Below are 22671 nucleotides of genomic sequence, written 5' to 3' on the forward strand. Positions count from 1 at the left end.
GATTGGGTTAGTCCTGCGTAAAATGGCTGCAAGTGTCGATCGGTAGGTCGGCGGCAATAGAGAGAGAGAGAGAGAGAGAGAGAGAGAGAGAGAGAGAGAGAGAGAGAGAGAACAGGAGGAGTGAGAGGAGGAGGAGGACGGGGACGGAGAGAGGGAGCGTTCCGAAATCAGCACCTCCCTCGCTGGACAGCGACAGCTGATCGGTGAGCTAATTTATGAGCAGCGGGGCTTTAAAGACGCAGTGTGCAGCTGGGCCAGATGTTCTCACCCCCTCTGCTTTCCTGCAGCAACACATGGAAAGACAGAAACCGCTGCATCCGCGTGGCGCATTCAGGCGCGGCATAACCCCCCATTTAAATATCAACAGGTTGTTTAATAGCCCATAAACCACAACAAAATCAAATCATCTGTCACTTCCAATTGGGACGCAAATATTCAGATCGCTTAAAGAGGCACTGAGGCACTGTAAAAATAATGCATTAGACCTGATAATGTCAGCTATCTATGCACAGTGTTCTGCAACGTTTAATAGGTGTTCAAGATGGATCTGATTTATTCAGTTTATATCCAACTTGTCCACGAAATCCACGATGTACTGCTGGATGAATTAGAAGAGTTGTCAAAAATGAATAAACTGAGCACAGGATGAGATTTTGCCACTTTGTGTCCCCTCAAAGATCCAAACGTCATATGGCTTCTCAATGTATCAGAGTCTCACGCTGCAGCCACTAAAGGCCTACAACAGGCTTTCCCCTGAACATTTATACCCAGCAGGGTAATTCTGAAAGTGCATTAAGTTTTACGGAAAATAGGAAAGCATAAACCAAAGGAACATTAACCATGTAGGGAGGCAAATCCACAGTAATTACACTTAAGTCACTGCAACAAAATAAGTTTGCATATCATATTATTATATTTTTATCAGGGGGTTTTCCTCGCTATTTTTATTGTCTGTGTACCACTTTAGCACTTTTATATATAATGTTTAAGAAAATAAAGTTTGAGGGAAATTATTCAATAAGCAATCTATATCTTTTTTAATAAAAAGAAAAAGGAAAAATACTTCTGTTAATAATAATAATATAATAAATGATAGTAATTATTATTATTATTTTCTTTCATACCACAATCAGTGGTATGAAAAAGTTTGGGCACCCCTGATCATTTTCATGATTTTCCTTTATAAATCATTGGTTGTTCAGATCAGCAATTTTAGTTAAATCTATCATATAGCAGACGAACACAGTGATGTTTGACAAGTGAAATGAAGTTTATAGGATTTACATAAAGTGTGCAATAATTATTTAAACAAAATTAGGCAGGTGCATAAGTTTGGGCACCCCAACAGAAAAATGACATCAATATTTAGTAGATCCTTCTTTTCTGGTTGAAGGTATTTTGGACTATTCTTCTTTACAAAACATCTCCAGTTCACTCAGGTTTGATGGTTTCTGAGCATGGACAGCCTGCTTTAAATCACACCACAGATTTCCAACAATATTCAGGTCTGGGGACTGAGATGGCCGTTCCAGAACGTTGTACTTGTTCCTCTGCATGAATGCCTCAGTAGATTTTGAGCAGCAGTGTTTAGGGTCGCTGTCTTCTTGAAGTATCCAGCCCTGGCGCAACTTCAACTTTGTCACTGATTCTTGCTCTCAAGAATCTGCTGATATTGACTGGAATCCATGCGACCCTCAACTTTAACAAGATTCCCAGTACCTGCACTGGCCACACAGCCCCACAGCATGATGGAACCGCCACCAAATTTTACTGTGGGTGCCAAGTGTTTGTCTTGGAATGCTGTGTTCTTTTTCCACCATGCATACCGCCCCTTGTTGTGTCCAAATAACTCAATTTTAGTTTCATCAGTCCACAGCACCTTATTCCAAAATGAAGCTGGCTTGTCCAAATGTGCTTTAGCATACCTCAAGCTTTTTGTGGTGTGAAAAGTCTTCTTCTGCATTACTCTCCCATACAGCCTCTCCTTGTGCAAAGTGCACTGAATAGTTGAATGGTGCACAGTGACACCATCTGCAGCAAGATGATGTTGTAGGTCTTTGGAGCTGCTCTGTGGGTTGACTATCCATCCTTCGCCTCTGCCTATCTGAGATTTTTCTTGGCCTGCCACTTCGGGCCTTAACTAGAACTGTGCCTGTGGTCTTCCATTTCCTCACTATGTTCCTCACAGTGGAAACTGACAGCTGAAATCTCTGAGAGAGCTTTTTGGATCCTTCCCCTAAACTATGATGTTGAACACTTTCTGTAAATCCTATAAACTTCATTTCACTTCTTAAATATCACTGTGTTCGTCTGCTATATGATAGATTTAACTGAAATTGCTGATCTGAACAACCAATGATTTATAAAGGAAAATCATGAAATGATCAGGCGTGCCCAAATTTTTTCATACCACTGTAGGTCTAGACTTTGTAGATAGAGGATCAAGGAGTTTTGCCTCTGAATACCACCAGTGGATTTGAAATCAGACCATCAATATATGAGAAGTGCAGATTTTCAGCTTAAATTTAAGAGGTTTAACAAAAGTACTGCATTAACTGTTCAGGTAGTACAGTCACGCACTGCCACCCCCCCCCCTCCCCCCCCCCCCCTCCCCCACCCCCATTTTTACAGGATCAAAAATAACAGGGCAAACTAAGATTTTTCCTCTAAAGCCTGTTTTTAATACTTGGAAAGTCCTTTGCACTCAACGACTACCTGAAGCCTTGAGATGCTCTGCTGGGTCTTCACTGCTGCCACCTTCAGCTGGATCTCTGAATTCAGTTTTCGATGAAAAGCATGTTCTTGGTTTGAGATCTGATGACTTGGCCACTGAAGAATATCCCACTTCTTTGCATTGAGAAACTTTCAGGTGGTTTTTGCAGAGTGTTTCAGGTAATTATCCATTTGCACTGTGAAGTGCTGCCCGATCAGCTTTGCAGCATTTGGATGAATCTGAGCAGAGAACAGAGCCTTGTCCACTTCACAGTTCATCCTGCTGCTTCTATCAGCAGTCACATCATCAATAAACACAAGTGACCCGGCTCCAGTGGCAGCCATAATATTTGCCTCCATCATGCTTTCGTCTCATTCTGGGACAAGTTCACGTTGGTTTATGTCCAAAGATTGTTTCCAGACCTGTTCTGGCTCTTTTAGATGTTTTCTGGCAAAGTCTGATCTGCCCTTCCTGTTCTTGAGTGTAACCAGTGGTTTGCACCTTGTTGTAAATCTTCTGTATTTCCTTTCATGGAGGCGTCTCTTGATTGTGGATTTTGACAATGATACCTCCTGCCTCCTACAGAGTGTTCTTGACTTGGTTAGATGTTATGAATTTGTTTTTCTTAACCATGGAAACAATTCTGTCATTATCTATGAATAATCAGGCCCCATTTTATCTAAAAGAACTCATAGTACCATATCACTCCAATAGAGCACTTCACTCTCAGACTGCTGGCTTACTTGTGGTCCCTAAGGTATTTAAGAGTAGAACGAGGTGGGGCGCCAGGGTGGCTTAGTAGTGAAGCCAGCGACCACATACACATGCTGCGTTGCGGTGCGGGCGGCGCGGGTTTGTGTCCCGGCCCGTTGCCAATTTGCCCATGTGTCTTCCCCTGTATCTTTCCCCCATTTCCTGTCTCTCTCCACTGTCCATAAAAGCTGCTGTGGCCAAAAATGCAAAAAAAAAAAAAAAGTAGAATGGGAGGCAGAGCCTTCAGCTTTCAGGCCCCTCTTCTGTGGAACCAGCTCCCGGTTTAGATTTGGAAGACAGACACCCTCTCTATTTTTAAGATTAGGCTTACAGTTAAGGCTGGATCAGGTGACCCTGAACCCCCTCTTTATTACACTGCAGTAGGCTTAGGCTGCTAAGAGGCTTCCCATGATGTACTGTTTCTTTTTCAGTCACCTCTTTTCACTCTGTTTATACACCACTCTGCATTTAATTATTAGTTATTATTAGTCTCTGGCTCTTTTCTATAGCATGTATTTTGTCCTGTCTCGCTCCCATCCCCCCCACTGACTCTGCCTTAGCCTGGCTCTGTCTGAGGTTTCTTCCTGTTAAGAGGGAGTTTTTCCTTCCCACTCTTGCCAAATGCTGCTTGCTCATAGGGGGTTTTCTGATTGTTGGGGGTTTTCTTTGTATTGTTGTAGAGTCGTTACCTTTCAAAATAAAGCCTATATGAGACTGTTGATTGTACCCGACTGTTGATTAGGCCACTCTTAAATTTTCTTTTGCTGAGTTTTTTTCTTCTTCTTTTTTTCAGTCTATTGATGGCCTCCCTCACTGGCACTGCCATCTCTTTCAGCCTCATATATAAAATTACAGTGAAAAGCTATAAAATACCAATTCAACACTTGGAATCAACTTCAGGTGTAGCCTGCTTCATATATTATTGGGAACAAGCTTCACCTGGCCCAACTGCTTGTCAGTCAATTGTCCAATTACTTTTGAGCCTTTGAAAATGGGGGCATAAAAATGACTAATTCAAAAGCAGATAATGCAAAATTGTCATTGAACACTTTAGTCACACACGGACTGATTTAAGATCCTCTGTGGTGGTAAAGGGTAAGACTACAAATAATGCCCACACCTAACTATAATTTTAATTAGCATCAAAGAAAACAAAGACCTAAAGTCTCTATTTAGTCACAGCATGTGCTTCCACTCAGACATGAAATACTGGATTATTTCCCTCATTAAATAAATGACTACATGTTATATTTTTTTAATTTGGATCCCTCTTTATCTCCTTTTAGGACTTTTGTGTTTTAACAATGAAGTAAAATTTATGCAGAAATATAGAAAATTATAAAAGCTTTTTTCTTGCAAATATACAAGCTTGAAGTTAGCACGGTAATCTCAGCACTGCTTCCTGTTTAATGAATAATGAGAACCTGTAATTTAACCATGAGAAAGCAAAGAGATCCTGATACATACAAATTGCCGTGGTTTTTTTTTCCACGTAAGGATGAGCGTTTTTGAAAGAATTCATCCAGAAGACGAGAATGAATCAGTTTTTATTTCTTTATTTTTGCTGTTGCCATCATCCTTTAGGAGCATTTGTCATCAGTACGTCTCAAACACCGGAAAGTGTGCACACATCTACACTTTAAAACTTTTTTTTTTTTAAATACACTTACACAGGCAAAGAGGGTAAAAGGAGGGAGGGAGGGAGGGAAGGAAGGATATAGGAAGCACAGAAAAACACTGGAGGGGTAGCTGACATCAGGAGGGGAGGTGGGCGGGGAGGGCAGAGGAGTTTCATAAATGGTGAGCAGAGAATATGTTAGAACAATTTTTTTATTCTTTTTTTTTCTTTTAAAATGACTTCTAACTGCTGCATGTTGGGGGTTATTATTCCCATTCTTCACCTCATCTCTGCAACGGTGGAAGCAGCCACACCGGGCCAAAGGATCCGGGCGGCTGCTCTTTCAAATGGAATGTTTTCATATAAAGCTTCACACTTAACACTTTTTAAAACAAACTTTGGGCCCTTTACCCACTCAAATACACTATACAACCCAGTCTTTGCCAAAGGTCACAGGGCTTTTTTTTTTTTTTTTTTTCCTTTCTCCTTTAAGGATCCTTGAAGTACAGATACTAGAATGCACCCTGGCCGTTGACACACTGAAAAGTCGAAGAGCGCTCCAAGTAGATCTAGTTTATTTATCATTTATTTGCCATGCCAGCATAACAGCATTGTTGTAGCCTAACAAAACCACAGCGCTAATGTAGAACCAAAGAAAAATTAAAAAGAAGGGAGGCAGGAGGGCGGGAGGAGCGGTTTATTGGCTGACAGAGAAGAAAAGAAAAGAAAACTCTATTGGAAAGCTAGCCTTTTAGCGCCTGACTTGACAGAGCTGCAGTGGTTATCCACAAAATGCTAAAATATGCCAGAGCAGCCACAGGGAATGTACAAAACTGTAAATATTTCCACTACAGTCACACACACTATATATATATATATATATATATATATATATATATATATATATATATATATAAGAAAACAAGAGAACACAATTCAGCACAATTCAGGAAATCATGAAATCCAACAAACAAACAAAGCAAAGTTCATGTCATATTTTTGCAGACATGCTCATCAGCCATTCTTCTGCAGCTCAGTTACACTGTAAGTGAAGTCTCTCGCTTAGCTTTAAGACTAGCGCCTACTATCTAGTAGCTATATCTTGCATTCAGTACCATATAAATTCTGAATGGACGTTATGCGTGGGTCCACCTTAAAGTTTCAGCCCCATGTGAGTGGAATGTGGCGGTGCTTTTCAACGCAGTCCCTCCCCTCAAAAAAAAGAAAAACAAAAACAAAATACTGTACAATCATAAAACTGCCTTCGTAGATACTTGAACCTTAGCATTCAGCTTATCTTAAACAGAACAGAAAAGTCCAGATTTCAGTGAATGGAAGGATGAAAAAGCAGGCTGACAGGGGCGCATGAAGATTTTTCAAGAATTCAGTTTTTAAAATCCCGCTGGAACGGCCGGAGGGATTGTTGACGAACGAGACAATCAATCAGCTACAACTGTGGGGGTCAAGTGTGTGTGGGGGTTATGTTGCAGTAAAAGGAAAACACCCGATGCCAATGATGGGAATGATGGGAAAAGGAGGAGTAGTGATGGTGTGGATTTTTTTTGTTTTCCTAAGCAGAGGCAGCTGGCTCATAAGCCCTGCTTGGCCAGGGCAGCGGTGACATCCTGGGCCAGCGTGGAAAGCTGGGGCGACTCCAGGAGGTTGATGCTGCCGCCGGAGGACAGGCGAGGGGAGGTGCCTCCCGTCTCGATGCCGGGGGAGTGGGTGACGATGATTTCCGCGCCGTGATCCACCCGAGCTTTGGCCGTTTCCCGGAAATTCAGCTTGTGGCTCTCGATCTGGTGAGCAGGGAACTCGGTTTAGGACAAGGTTGTTTTCACTTTAACACAAACTGGCAGTGACACTCGATATCAAAGACACTTCCTTTTACCATGACATTCCCGCCTCCGGGAGTGTGGCTGGTGTTCTCCAGGGAGCCGACCTTGGCGAAGGCCTTCTCTTTGAAGTCCAGCTTCACATTCTCGATACGGACATTACCTCCCCCTGGGAATAGGACAGCAAGGAGGAGAAGAGAAGTGTTAAACCCACGAGGAATCACTCGCCTGCAGGACACCTCTGCTCCTCAGCAATGCTCTGGGCAAAAGAAATTGCAGCCTGCACACTGCAGTGCTTGAAAAAGACACAAGTACCAGCTTTGACCTGCTTCATACTGCTCATACAGTACTATATAAGACTGGATGAAATGCTTTATATCCTGTTTTGACATATTCCTGCAGATATGGTTGAAACTGTGCCATAATGATGGCTGTAAGTAGGCAGATGCTGATGTTGTTTCCATGTATGATCAGACAAAGCCAGAAATATCAATCAGATTATAGCAATGAGGAGAGGAAATACATGTGTCTGGGTTTTTTTTTTTTTTGATACAATTTAATTTAAATCACAACTGACTTGCCAGCTGTACAGAAATCCACATTAAGTCCACAGACTGATATTAAGCCTGCTTTGTAAAAAAAAATATGAACATAGTTTGCTAACAGAAAGTCCAAGAAGGACATTTACATATCAAAATCAGCCTACAGCCACAGAAATATATGCTGCACTGTAAGATGAAGACAAGCATGTGATATGAAATAGCACAAGAGCCTGAATGATATGTGGATGAGTCCATGTTATAGAATGATAGTGGCCTAAGGACCCAGATTATCCAGCGTGATCTCTGGGAGTGGAGACTTCCACGCTGGTGCTTTGTTCTGCATCTTCACTACATCAGCTCATCATATGGGATGACGATCTCTATCAACACCCCGCACGTGCTCAACAAAACAAAAACACAACTGACAGAAACTCCTGGTGCTACCAAGTTGAATTCTCAAGAATGCAAGCACAAAAATTCAGTCCCCAAATTCGATGGACTCGGCTACATGTTGATATCTAATATTCTCATCAGATCAGCCTTTTGCTGGTAGGTTAACACACAATGGTCCTTTATTCATACATTATATGTACTAGTATACGTTCACGCTTCAGTATTGTTTGTAATTATAATCCATTGTTAGGTGGTTGCTAGGCAGCATGAAGACATAAATATACCATGCCAGTTTTGTGGATATAAATGAGATGTTGTCGTGAAATTAATATGATGCAATGATTTTATAGCATTACAGGCACATAAACGCTACAAACAGGTCATTTTAGCTTGTTGGTAGGTGGGTGCTAAGCAACCGGATGACATCATGAAATATAGATAAGAACCTTCAGGTTCTTATCTAATATTGGCACATATACCACTGCTGTTTTTAATAATCCATATCAGCACTGAACATAATATTATACCATTTATGCTCTAAATGGTATAATTATTGTGCACACAACAGGCACTTCTTTCAAAATCTGTTAATAACAACTATTCTCAGCATTCCTTTAAGAAGAGACCCTTAAATAATTAGTACATTTTCCTAAAGAGACAGAAAAACTACAGCCGTGGCTGCGCCGTACCTGGTCTGTGGTGGATGTTGGACATGGAGCCACATTTGGCGGTGACATGGCTCAAGTCGATCTTCTTGGTCTGGATTTGGACCTGCGAGCAGCGGCACAGTGCACAAAGTCACCTTTAAATGTTTTGAACATGCAAGCTACACATAACAGACGTGAAATGTAGTGAAAGGAAGGCTGATGCGACAGGTTTGATAAGAGTCAGTGCAGAAAATGGACACAAGTCAGCCGTGAGATGTTGCAACACGAATCTGCAGATAAAGGCAGCGTGAGGCAATCGACGCTGGTCCACACAAGACACACAGACAGGCTGATGTCAGTTCCCTGGAGAGAGGTTAACATGAAAGCAAGCAAGCGACAGCACAGACATCAAACAAACACAGAACACAGGCGCTACTGTGTGACGCTACAGGGAGCAGGTGCTTCAATTAAACTTTATTGTCCGTGGGTGATGTGAATTAGTGTGAGCATTGTAAACAGGATGGGCTGACAACCCTGCAGGCTGCAGAGGGATGTTTATGTTATGAAATGTATGCTCTATGCAGACATACTGTATGTTGTGCCCCAAGCGTGCAAATATTATAAGATCATAGATGCTTTTGTTTTTGAGACACAAAATACAGCTGATAAAGATGAACACACGCCACGAGGACAGCTCACAGACATGCCTAAATGTAAAGGGGTATCAGAATGAGAGCTCTTGGACGAGATGAATTTTCTGCTACGTCACTCACGTTTCCTCCACCTGCTGAGTGCTGGATTTTGTCCAGGGAGCCACATTTAGACTTAACGTGGCTAAAGTCCAGCTTAACGCTTGGAATCATGACCTGGGGATGACAGGTTGACCTTTTTTTTATACAAACAGACAGAACACTGACGGCTTCTCAAACAGGCGTGGGGCGGAGGGGGGGGCTTAAAAAAAACCTCCTTCCTATTTTCCTTCCACCTAAAATAATCCTGCAGGAGTGTCCCAGTTTTACATCCGTGACCCATCAGTCTGTCAGCGCCCACTTTAACTTGAGGGTGCTTGAATTTAGACTGCACAAAACAAGCTGAAGTCATCTTTTTACTGGAATTTATGCAGAAATCAAGGTCCTCTTAGCACCTGTAGCCCTGCAATCCATCAAGTCTTGAACCTGAAGGACATTTGAAAGAGTTTATTTCCCTATGTGCAACATCCACAATTTGGAAAAATAAATAAATAAAATTAAGAAAAATTGTACAGGACTGCAAGCCACTTTGCAACCCACCTCCACCCCAGTTTCCTTATTAGATCTGTAGACATATAGCTGCCTTATCTGTTATATACTGAACGTGGACTTTGAAGGTGGATGTGTTACACCTTTGGAAATAAACCCTTACTTTTGCTTGCTTAAAACCAGCTACCGGCAGACAGACGGATGACAGACACATGAACACATAAAAGTAGCATGACAGAGTGCTACGACAGCCCCACCTGGAAAAAGAAAAGAAGAGAAACAAGAGAAAAGGAAAGAAAAAGAGAAGGTGCGTACATACATTGCCTCCTTGGGGCGTGTGCTTCAGATTATCCTTGGAGCCGCACTTTGACTGAACATGACTGAAGTCCAGCTTCTCGTGTAAAATTTGAACCTAAAATAAAATTGAATAATAATAATAAAAAAAAAAAAGAAACCACTATATGTGCGCAGTGAGGGATCATTGTGTGTACGTGCATTATTAGCATTTACATTGCTTTTATTTTTGGTGTTAGTGTACACAGCTCTGAGAACAGCAGTGATCTGGTGTAGGATTGTACTCCTTTTGCACCGCCCTTGACAATGTTTAATGCTTAATAGACTGTATGTAAAAGATGAAGTCACTAGCCATGACTTAGCTTTTGGCCATTTCTCCCTCTTGAGTTTTCGAAACCCAGATGTGATGAGCGAGGGGTGGATCTGAGTGAGAAACTGTAAATCATACACTTCTTCATCTTCCATTTTAATCTAAATGTGACCACAATTTACAAAACAAGCTGAGTGGGTGCCAACGCTCGGCTGGTTTGGATATTGGATTATTATATTTTTATTTTTATTTTTGAGAGTTTGACTTTCTATTGCATGGCATTGAACAGGAGTGGCCCTCCAATCTCATTGTACATCCTGTATAGTGACAATAAAGGCATTCTATTCTATTCTATTTGTAACGGGGGGAAGAGGAAGAGTTTTAGTAGATGCATCTACGGCATGAATTTGAACATCCTAGGTGAAATCGTTCTCGAGGTATAGCCAAAGGTAAAGTTTTTGTGGAACAGATGCTGCCACCGATGCCAAGGTTATGACAATACCTTGACTTTTTTTTTTTTTTTTTAACAGGGCTAATGAGCAACATGTTGTTTTAAATAATACCTGAAACTGGCAACAGAGACCACAACATTATCGGGAAAGTGTTTGCTTAGCTCACAGATCACTTTCTCATTGACATTTTTGCAATCTGACTTCTTTCTAATCGCCCCCTGCTGGCCATTAGAAAGAATGCAGACTAGTTTCACTTTGCAGAGCTGGAAGTTATGTCTACCTTTTATATACAGTCTATAACTGGCACAAGCAGAGGGTGCAGGAACCCCAAACAATCAGTAACAACTGTGATGTTAAAAATTGTATGACTAATCATTTACAAATAGAACTGAGCCTTTAACTTTGGGTTTTTCAGATAGTTCTCAGAGCTGTTCTGGAGGCAGAGATAATCTCACTGGCCAAGTTAAGCCTCAATGTAGAGTAAGAAAAGTAGGGTTCCTGCCTGAGCGATGTTCAGACTGATAATAAATGCTGTAAGGACCAAGCCTGCAAACAGAAAACAAACATGCAAAGTTGTGTTTTATTAGAGTTGGATGTAAAACCTAGTAAATGGTATATATTGGGTTTAACACAACCAGTGAGAGTGTTTCTGCTTTGTGCACCATTTTGTGCTGTTTGCATGATAAAAATAATAGAAAAGGGGCCTGTGCTGCTGTTCAAAAAGTGAAGACAAACAATAAAGAAAAAGAGAAAAAAAGGATTCAGGGAAAACACACAAGAGCTCTGAGAGCCAGCCTCCTTCTTCAGTCTCCACTGAACTGACCTCGATTCTTCTGACAACTCTGATGTTGATTCATTTTCACATATACAAACATGCTGTTTTTAGAGGTTATCGTTCCCATTTCCTCTTCTCCCTTCTATGTTTCAGCTCAGAAGGCTGCAAGGTCGACCAATGACAAAGCAGATGAACTGAACCCAATGACAGTCTGTTAAAACCAAAATATATGTTTGGGATTTTTTTAAAAGGTGAAACAATTATGTTTTCACAAAATTAGATAGATAGGATTAGATATGTCAACTACAACTTGGATAGTCATCGTTTTTGTGTGACCAAACAAATAAAATATTTTGGGATTTTTAAAAAAATCTTATTTAGACAAGAAACACAAATGTGTCAGCTTGGGCTCTGGGAAATTTTAATGTGTATTTTTCACTCTTCCTTGAATTTTATGGGAAGAACAATAAATTAAGAAAACATTTTACATACAGTACTGTGCAAAAGTCTTGAGCCACCCCCTAATTTCTTTATATTTTGTTTCCAAGCAGCCAGACTTTGTTGTAATTTAAAACGTGGTCTTGATCAGTAGTTCTCCAGCTTTCTGGAGGTCTTTCAAACTGCCTCAGAGAGTTCAGACTGTGCTGAAGAATAAGAAGAATGTGACTTTCAAGGTTGTCAGAAGTGTACTAATTGAAGTGTTTTTGCCTCATATACTGTATTTCCCGTGTATGTTTGCACATGTTCCAATAAATCGCTGCACTTATTTCCCATTAGCAAAATATAAAGAAATGAGGAGTGGCTCAGGACTGCTGCACAGTGCTGTATAAATAGAATATTGGAGGAGAAACCATTAGATAAAAGTCTAAATAGATTTTATGTGCAAAAAAAGCTTTTCTATAAGCAGAAGCTAATATGAAAAGACAGAAAAAGGGCCACTAATGTTTTACATGACACCGAGCTCCAGTATTATATATCTGCCTGCACTCCACGAAGTCTCCAGTGCCGCTCCTCTAAGCCGTGTGTCACCCAGCCTCATTAAAAATTTCTGGCCCTCTGTCACATCTTTCCCCAAAGAAGAAAAGAGAGCTGGTAAAATGGCAGTAAATCACCTCCTCCTCCATATATCACGGGGTTAATGATCTCATGTCAGCAGAGTACGGTGGGAATATTAAAATTGTGCGTTTCTTGGTTACGTGATTAAGTAGCCTCATGCTATTCATCTGTTACATGCCAAAGAGTAAAAGGGTGGGATTTTGTCTTCTATCTGCATGCAGCCCATGTATTATGTTATGTGTGGGGCTAAAAGGACATTATTTTAATGCAAAGGAACAGCCCTTGAATTTCCCTAACAGTGTGGCCACCTTGAGATTCTCTAAAATTTTTTATCTCTTCAGTTCCTGAAAGGCAGACTGCTAAAAATGTCTCTTTCTAAAATAAATAAATAAATAAATCAGGAGTGGAGAAAAGAGGAAGGAAGACGATACATTTTTATGCTGTGTCCTTGATGACACTCCTCAATAGGTAATTCTTCCCGCTTGCAATTATTAATACCCAGAGCCGGAGGGAAAATCCTGCACAGTGACGAAAGCAGCTCCCTAGGGCAAGTGATCCTGCAGGCTGGCTGCTCCTTGGAGGCAGTGAAAAAGATTTTTGGGATATTCTTGGAAGGAAGGCTTTATGTTTAAAAAATAAATAAATAAAAATTTGGTGGGAAAGAAGGGAGGCAGACGGAGGGACAGTCAGAAGAGGAGAAAGGATGTGGCCGATGACGGTTCATCCAGACTGATGGAGATGACAGCGGACAGGGAGAGGGCAGAGTACAGCCGGGGGAAGCGGACACACAGACGGTGACGGCACCGCAGATGGGTAGGAGCAGGCCAGACAGAGAGCGAGAGTGAGCACGGAGCATGAGAAGATATATCTGAGCATTTTGTGACATTTCTAGAGCTCAGAGGGAGACAGGAGGAAAAGACATGAGAGAAGCACCGTTGAAAGCTCTTTTTACAGAAACGGTTTCGTTTTCAACACGCTGACACTCAAAAGAACATCCAGCAACAGTAACTCGTGAAAAAAAATCTTAAAATGTTTGAAATGAGTCAAACACATATTTTATGTTCTTCTTATGCAGCATCTGCTATAATGTAATGAACCAATAATAAATAAAGTTCCACATAATTATGTTGTTAGTCTTGACTCTCTGCAGTTTACAGTGAGAGATGATATAAAATGAAAGTACCATTTAGCCTTTCTTATTTTCCATATTTAAAGGGTGTACAATACAATGCTGTCATTTACTGCCCCCATGTGGCAGAACTATGTATGTGCTTAAAACTTTTAAAGCCAAAAATCATGAATCTGTGTTAATCTGTGCTTTTTCTAGCTGAAGCGTGCATAGTTTTTGGTATTCTGCAATAAAGACAAAATAATTTTTTTAATTTGAAAATCTTCACTTTTAAATTTCTGATTTATAGTGAAATAATATCTTGTGTTGTGTGACCGTTTGTTACCTGTCCGCCCTTTGGCTGATGTTTAATGTTGGAGGTGGAGCCGATCTTGGACTTTACATTCTTCAGGTCAGGCAGGGGCTGACTGACAACCTTCAGCTGCCGCTGGATAGAGGATGGCGATTTGGGTGGGGTTCGGATCACCGCCACCTTCTTCTCCTGGAGGACGCTGAAGGACTTGGGCGTGTGGCTGCCCGGGGTGCGTGAGCCGGGTGTGCGGCAGGAGTAGCTCGGGGGCGTGCCAGGTGTGACGGCAGAGGAGCCCGGGGTGGAGGCCCCGCTATGGACTGATCGGGAACGTGCCGAGTCTGTACCTTAAAAGATGGGGACAATAATCAGAAGGAGGAGGAGGAAGGATGAAAGAAAACCTTCCTAGAAACAGAAAACAACAGAGATGAAAATAGACCCGAGTGTCTGAATCCCTCATCTGGTTCTGATGATGATGGTGAGGAAACACAATATGAATGAAATGTGTGTAAATGCTGCCCCATCTGCTCAGTTTCCACCTAAACAAACAGCCCAGATCAAACATGAGTGTTTGATGAGGAGCCTGAAAGCACACACAGGCAGCTGAATTCATTTAGCTGCTGTCGGCGTGTTGCTGCGTTACCGGGGCAGAACCAATAAGATTTTAGCTGACATGGTGCTGAGTAAGGACAGGAAACACACCTGTTGTTATGGACCTCACCTGGTTTTCTGATAAGACAACTGCTGGTTGGAAACAGCCAATTCAGACACAGATACCTGTGACAAACCACCTTCTTTCTGACTGGACAAAACACATTTAACCAGCACTTATGCAACTCTACAGCATGTAACAATAACAAGTAATTTCTAGAGTTTCTGAAACCTGCAGACACGCTTCATAAAAATGTGAGCTCAAAGTGCAACACTGTGCAAAATTCTTGAGCTGCCCTTCATTTCTTTATATTTTGCAAGGAAAATAGGAAACTGGTGCAGAGATTTATTGAAACACGTGCAATCCTGCATGCATGTTTTACAGACGGCTCTACACACTCACTGTTGTACCTCTCTCCTGACCTCCTTCATACATAGTGAAAACAATTTCAAACAAAAATGTCAACTTTGGATTCATCACTCCAACAGACCCATTGCCGCTGACTTTCGTGGCATCAGCCTTTTCATATGAATGGGTGAGTGTGAAATGGAAAAGTGAGGTCAGAGGTCAGTGTTGCCAATTAAAAAAAGGCAGCTGAATTTGAAGCAGCTTTAAAGATAAAAGACATTTTTATGGAGGTTTGACCTTGAAGGAGAGGTCAGAGGTCAAATGTGACATGATATTTGAAATCTTTATACAGTATTTTCTATGTGCTGACAACACACACCATACTTGTAAGAATCATAGTTTCTAAGTTTTAAGGTTTTTGTTGACCTTTAAGGCTCAAGTTAACCTTGACGACCTCGTGGATTTTAAGGGACTGTTAACACAAAATTTGAGAGAGTTAACCCACTCTGCACCACTACAACATTTTATTCATTCAAAACTTTTCCAGCTATCGTGTTTACACACAGAACGACATGCAAACTCTACCAAAACGTAACCCCCTTGGTGGATGAAATGAGGTGTGGCTCAAGACTTTTGCACAGAACTGTAGACTATTGTGGCAAAATATGAGGCCAGTCCATCACTCTCATGATCCAGTGGCCTACTGTGTTCCTTAATGCAAGTTTATCTTGTTTAAAAGCTAAATGATCATTATGTCAAACATGTCAGCACAGCTGCAAACTGCTGTGCCATTTACAACATTTCCAATTAAGTCCATGTTTTGTTAGATTAAAAAAATGTGCTTTCCTTTCAAAATTAAGTGACTCCAAACTTGTATGCATTAGTGTTAATGGCTGATGCTCTCTTCTTTAGAAATGAACATTGTATACTAATAAACAGATGCCACATGCCGATGAGGATGGCGTGAATGGTCTAAAAGGAGCTACTAGGTGGTCTACCTGCCATACTAGGGGCTCTTCCAGACCTGCTGTCCGCTGTTCGGATCGCTTTGTGAAGAAGGACAAGGGTGGGGGTGGGGTGGGGTGGGGTGGAAGATTAGCAGGATAGGAGGTGGAAGGTGTCGGGAGTTAAAGTTTAATAAACAGCAGCAGTCACAGGTGCAGAAGTTAATTTGAACTGTGTGGATTCTTACAGGTTGGCCTGGAGGGGGTGCTGCTGTCTTCTTGTTCAGCAGCAGGGATGTGGCGTGTCAGAGACTTGGCCGGCCGGGGGAGGGATGACTTCTTCTCAGGGCTCCGGTATGCTCTCTCCTGGATTAACACACACACACCACAGAGTCAGCATGCAAACTCAAGTCATGTGCACGCTGCTTACAGCTACCTTTCAATCCCCGTTTCCCCCTCACTTTACCTTCTCTGCCCATTTCTTAGACAGAGGAGACGGGCGGGAGCATGCAGAGGAGGGACGGGCCTCGCAGAGCTCCGCCTCTACAAGGGGGCTCCGTTTAAAGCTACAGGCAGAGCCGGGCCGGGGGGGCTGGCGATCGGACCCCCGACGCTGCACTGCCATCTTTAACACAACGGCCCTTGTGGGGCTCTTGACCGTGGCCATGACAAGAGGGAGGAAGGCATGCAGGGTAGATTGAAGATGTGCAGGTAGGAGGGCAGATATGACAAACAGATGGAGAAATGAAATGTGAGAAAGGATGGAAATGCAATGTTCTTAATTATGGTTCAAGGACAAACAGACTGTTTGCATACATATTGAGGTTCTTTATTAAAGGTTTAGAAATGAATGTATGTAAAAGCCTGACTCATTATGAAATACTTGCATATAGTTGTCTATATTAAGATGCCAAATGACTGAATCAGACTATAATTATTTCCGTTTGTTTTAAGAATCTTTGTGAAACAGAAGAAAAGTCCGAAGAAGAGTCCAAATGAAACAACAGGCTTCAAAGGAACATGAAATATTCCTGCTTTACTGCACATATCTCGAATCTGTTTTAACTGGTAAAATGTAAAATTTTTGCACTTTTGATGCCTATACTCACAGATTTTCTCTGTCGAGACTGACACAAGGACAGAAGCAGGCATGCAAGACAAAAAATGATAGAGAGAGAAAAGCAGACATAGAAACAGGAAAAAAAAAACAGAAAATATGAAGCCCCCATGGCCTGATACACAGAGCTGTACAATAAAATACACTCAGAAGGTCACTTTGTGAGGTACACCAGCTCAACTGTTTGTTAATACGTAAGCAGCCAATCACATGGCAGCAGCTCAATGCATTCAGACATGTAGACATGGTCAACATGCACCTCCTGAAGTTCAAACTGAGCATCAGAATGAGTAAGAAAAGTGACTTAAGTGACTTTGAATGCAGCATGGCTGTTAAATTAATGTTTATGAAACTGCTGATCTGCTGGGAGGGTCCAACCTGGTACTAGCATAGTGGACCTAATAAAGTGACCGGTGAGTGCATATGGAGACCAGTGTGACAGTTACAATGGTGGATATAAAACTTTTTTTTCACTCTTGTGCTGAGCTGATGTCAGCTGGCCTTGGTTTCCATATATGGATAACAAGGCGGGGCTTATGAGAACTAAGCCCCACCTTGTAGAATCCAGGCTAGGGAGCCTTAAAGAGACAGGAGCTAAAACTGGTTGTTTTACATGGAGGGTTAACTGAGGGGCTTGGTAAAGGGTCAGTATTAGATAAAGAAGTATAACAGTTCCATTTTAAGTGTGCTTGGCTAACGTATTACAAACTATATTACTGAGAGATGATGAAAAAGCTCCAGGAATAACCTTGGTTCAGTGTTGTACTTACAGTGGTCCTCTCCCTGGACTGGTGGGCCACACTGAGGGGCTGATGGTGCTCCACACCTGTGAAGCAAACAGATCCAGAGGTGTGAATACACACAAAGACACATGTACAGAATACAAAGTCAAAACGTGAAACAATTATTTGGAGCAGAGATTACTGCACTGCATTCTAGCAGCAGACACATTCACATGACAGAAACACCTTCCGTACATGTTAAGCATCACAACATTACGTCACTCTCGCTTCGCTTTCGTGGCCCTTTTTCACACCAGTTGACCAAAACACACAACCTTCAACATGCGGCCATTTTCAGGAGACACAAACACAAGTGTTAAACCAGAGTTATTAAATACCAGTCACAATGAATGCCATACTGAGCAGAAAAAAAAGCATGAGTATGAAGCCAAGCAGGAGCAAATACTCCATTTTGACAAATGAGAAAAAACAAAGCATGTTGAGCTTAAAAAACAAAAAACCCCAGAAAAAAAAACAGACCAGACATGATCTTTTTAAAAATAAATCAGCAGCACATGATGTTTGCCAGCTACACTGCACCTGCTTGATTCCTCAATGAGCCATCAATAGAGAGAGAGCAAAGACGTCAAAGTCCTCAACACTGCAGATCAAACTGATTTTCCAGACTGCATTTTAAAATGCGTCACAGAGCTACTAAGTCAGCTTTAAAATTTGGTTGCACTCTCTCTCTCTCTATCCACGGCACTGATTCCTGGTGAAAAGTGTTCACCTGTGACCTTGCGTCTAGCAGAGCCGTGAAGCAGAGCGGGCCTAGGATGTCTGGCCGCCACTTTGGCTACACCCTTTCGAGATGGAGAACGAGTTTGGAGGGCTGACACCTTATTCTGGTCAGCCCTCCTGATGCCTACTAGCAGAGAGGAGAGAAAGGATTATACCAACATGCAAACCTCGGTTAAATGACAAACTTGTAGTGGAAATCAAGTTTCGTGAGTGGCAATACTCCTGACTGTACAAAAAATATAAAAGTAAATGTACACTGCTGAAGTATTACAAATATAATTGTGTTTCAGGCTAAAAAATACTCTTTGAATACAGAATTGGAACCTTTTTTCTTCTTTATCTCCTCTCTTGGTGGATGGTGGCTCAGTACTTTGCGGGACACTTTACACTCGGCGGTGCCCCTTGATCTGCCGGGGCCCCGTTTAGCGGGTCTGTCCACCGCCACAGACTTACTGGTCGAGCTCTGGGCCTGAGGAAGGGCTTCGATTTGCTCAGTCATAATACTTTTGTCATCATCTGCAGTGGGGAAGGATCAAAAGAGGGCTAATTCTCCACACTCCTTGCTAGCTAGGAGCTAGCTTAGTACAGACACATTTACAAACAAGCGTTCTGGTGCTAGCAAATTTTTTAAGCAAAAATAAGTTAACTAACCGCACATTAAAGGCTTTTAATAATTTTTTACATGTGATTTATGTGCAAGTTTTTACAAGCTCTGGGTACCTTGTGAATCCATCCAGCCACTGTCTGTATCTAGGATGGACACGTCCATGGTGGTTTCATCGTTAGGTGCTTGATTGGTCTGGCTTAGAACATCTGAGGTCTCTTCCACCTCCTGACCAACCTCATTGTCTTTCTCCTTCTCCTCCTCCTCCCTCTTCCCCTTCTTCCCATCACCTTCTTCTATCATTTCATGGTCCAAATCAACTTCCTCCCCTTCCTCCTCCGCCCTTGTTTTTTCTTTCTTTTTCACTTCGTTCTCTTCTGTCTTCCCTTCCACCTTATCTATCAGTAAGTTCTCTGCTATTTTATCTGCTACCATGTCTTGTTCTCTGCCTCCTTCCTCCTTTTGCTGTGGGAGCTCATGGTCAGAGCATGGAGACAAGTGTGAACTGTCTGTTGCAGGTTCATCGCTGTTTTGAGCACTGTGACTCCATTCTTCTGCTCCAGACTTGGGATCTTCTTCCAACATCTGGTCATCTACCATCAATCTCACTTGCTCTGTCTTTTGCTCTTCCCTCCCAGGTTCTCCAGTTCGATTCTTCTCTCTTTGATCTGGCTCTTCAGTTTCTTCCATTATCTCTTGAGGCTCTTCAGCAATCTCGATATCATCATCTTCCTCTGCTTCTTCGTCTACTTGTGCTTGAGGGATAATGATGATTGGAGAAGATATTTGTGGCTTTGGTAAATCTTTTTCCAGACTCCTTTGTTGTAGCTGGTTTTGGTCACCTTTCTCATCTGTGTGCTTTTTAGTGCTTAAATCCTGAGGAGTGTTTAAGGTCTCTTGCTTGTCTGTCTCTTCTGATCTTGTAGTTGTCTCATGCTCACTTTGGATTGTCTTATCTTTGTCTGTGCTCTCTTCTAAAGACTGAGATAGTCCTGAAGGCATGTCTTTGTTTGGCATTTCTGGTTCAGCACTTCTTTCTTCAGATCCTTTCTGCTCAGGTTTCAAATTTTCTTTGTCTAACTCTGACTCGTTATTATCAACCTTTTCAGATTCTGAATCATTCTCTGCTTTTACCTCTGATAAGATATCTTTCTGGGCTTCCTCTCCTACAATTTGGGTTTCTGATGGTGTATCATCTGGGGACTTGGGGGTGGTAGGAGTTGGAGGAACCTTGCTTCCAGTTTCTGTAGGAGTGAAAGTGAATGAACTGTCTGGTGGGATAGGTGAAGCCTCTCTTGAGGGGTCTTTTTCAACATCTACCTCAGGGATAGCTTGGATCTTTATGTCCCCAGGCAGTCCAGTCTCCAAACGAAATTCACTAAGTCTGTCCTTCGAGGTGGTCATTGGGATTCTTAGTCGATCTGGTTTTATTCCACTGGTTACAGCTTTTTCAAGAATCAGGTTAGACTTTATTGGTGAGTCTTTCTTTTCTATCACTGGTTTTTGAGAGCTCACAGGGATGATTTCTTTACGATCTTGTTGTATTTCTTTTTGAACACCCTCTGCTTCCAAAGCCCCTAGATCCTCCTCTAGTTCACCCTCTACAGAAGGGAAATGCTGGTGTGGAGAGTCCCCGGGACTGGGTACATCAGCAGGAGAAGGCATGGGCCCTGAATACTCACTGAAGACACAGTAGCCCACCTCCTCCAGCTGGCTTTCTTGCAATACCGCTCTTGGGGCTTGGTCTGTCAAGGCAAGCTTGGCTAAAGAACTTCCCACAAGAGCTGATACATTGGCAGGCACTGACTTTCGTCTCATGTAGTCAACCTCCATCCTCTCTAGGGATGGACTAGGCAGGGTGCCAGCCAGGTCCAACATCTCAGAGAGGCTTCCTGGTTGTTTAAAACTAGTTGTGTGCTTATCAGAAGGTAAAGGCTCTTCAGTCACAGTGGGGATATCTTCAGGTGAGTCAATGTTAGTCGGGGTAATGGAGACAGCTGGAGGAAATGTATGTGGATAGTTCTCCACAGATGGAGTTGAAGGATAAACCTCTGATTCTTCAAAACCTTCACTGATTGGACACAAGTTTTCTGAGGTGGTCTTTGATTTCTCCTCCTTCACGGTCTGTCCGGCCGAAGACACAATAATGTTCAAGGAAAGACTTCTTTGTTCTAACGGCATTTTACCAGCAGATGTCTTGACCTTTTGCTCCTGTTGTTTCTCAATCTTTTGCACAACGCTTTCATTATCTCCACTTAATTTTGTCTCCACTGCTGTGCTGAGCTCATAATAGCTTTGGGTTTGTGGTGACTCTTCTTCTTGGCCTCCTGAGGATGTGTCAAAGTAGGTTCTTGATCCTGATGCTTGTTCTACAGAAACATCTGATGCGGCTTTCAATTCTTTGCTAAGTTTTGGACTTGACTTCATCGTTTCTTGCCTCACATCAGCTTTCTGAACATCAGCGGCTGGTGGTGTCTGATGCAATCTACAATCACCCACACCATGTTGGCCCTCTTTATTGATTGCCTCAGTTGCACCTGGTTTTTCCTTGATTTCCTTCATGTTTGATCTTGATTCACTTGGTAAGATCATTCCTGCTTTTTCTTCTGCCATAAGTTTTGATGAGGCCTCTGTTGGCATAGATTCTTTTGTTTCTTTTTCTTTAGACTCCAAAAGTATTTTGCCTTCAGTGGCCTCTTCCTTTCTACCCTCTTTGTCTTGAATAGGCTGCTCTGTCGAGGAAGAGCAGGTGAGAGCTTTGTCTTTCTCAGAAGGAAGGGGAAGTTCATTCGAGGCAAGCTCTTCTCCTTCAGATTCTGCTCTTTGTTTCTCATGTAGCGACGTTTCATCTTCTTTCATAGCGGACTCACATGATGCCTTACTCACTCTCTCTTCTGGTTGGGCTGTGAGTTTGAAGGATACTGTACAACTTTGTGCCGAGTCATGTTAGCTCAAAGCTTTGCTTGCAGCATCCACAAAAGCAAGCCAATACATTCAAGCCGGCGCCTTCTGCACATAGATACAGTAGCTCTCCATCAAGCAAAACACACAGCACAGTGTATCTTGTGGCAGGCCACAACAGCACAGGGAGGGGTCACAGCACCTAAGATGGCGTGCAGAACTGGAATGAAGGAATGAGTTGCGTGATGTTAGATGACAAGAAAAAAATGGTACTCCATCATATTGAATTCCTATTGCAATACAGAACGATTGACAAAAAATTGATAATTTTATGTGATGTATTAATGGCATTACTGCAATTTCTACTGCAAGCATTGGAATACTGTGGATAAGAAAGAATCTTCTTAGTGTTTAATTAAAAAAATGTAAGCAGTATTATTTGAAATATAGTCTTTATTAGATTTCATAACAGTGATGACCAATGAGGGTGAATTTTAATGCCCCGAGTGTGTTCTCAGCAACAATAGCAAATTAACTT

At 42.0% G+C, this 22671-nt stretch overlaps 1 protein-coding gene across 3 annotated transcripts in view; it reads right to left on the reverse strand.

The window, feature by feature from the left end:
* Positions 1-6003: 6003 nt before the first annotated feature.
* Positions 6004-22671, reverse strand: part of LOC115792045 (microtubule-associated protein tau) — an 82711-nt gene continuing 66043 nt past the window's right edge. The window contains exons 1-13 of one of the 3 annotated variants that reach the window (XM_030746403.1): positions 19349-21789; positions 18953-19144; positions 18618-18755; positions 17876-17931; positions 17098-17115; positions 16237-16354; positions 16043-16090; positions 14081-14391; positions 10059-10151; positions 9275-9367; positions 8544-8625; positions 6976-7088; positions 6004-6883 (exon numbers count right to left, since the gene is read on the reverse strand). In XM_030746403.1, the coding sequence (XP_030602263.1) occupies positions 6674-6883; positions 6976-7088; positions 8544-8625; positions 9275-9367; positions 10059-10151; positions 14081-14391; positions 16043-16090; positions 16237-16354; positions 17098-17115; positions 17876-17931; positions 18618-18755; positions 18953-19144; positions 19349-21659 (3783 nt within the window). In that variant the 5' untranslated portion in view covers positions 21660-21789 and the 3' untranslated portion in view covers positions 6004-6673. Of the gene's footprint in view, positions 6884-6975; positions 7089-8543; positions 8626-9274; positions 9368-10058; positions 10152-14080; positions 14392-16042; positions 16091-16236; positions 16355-16454; positions 16641-17097; positions 17116-17875; positions 17932-18617; positions 18756-18952; positions 19145-19348; positions 22136-22671 lie in introns of those variants that run through there. The other 2 variants (XM_030746411.1, XM_030746419.1) reach the window with 2 other exon arrangements.

The sequence above is a fragment of the Archocentrus centrarchus genome, chromosome 2 (genome assembly GCF_007364275.1).
Source record: "Archocentrus centrarchus isolate MPI-CPG fArcCen1 chromosome 2, fArcCen1, whole genome shotgun sequence".
Lineage (NCBI taxonomy): Eukaryota > Metazoa > Chordata > Actinopteri > Cichliformes > Cichlidae > Archocentrus > Archocentrus centrarchus.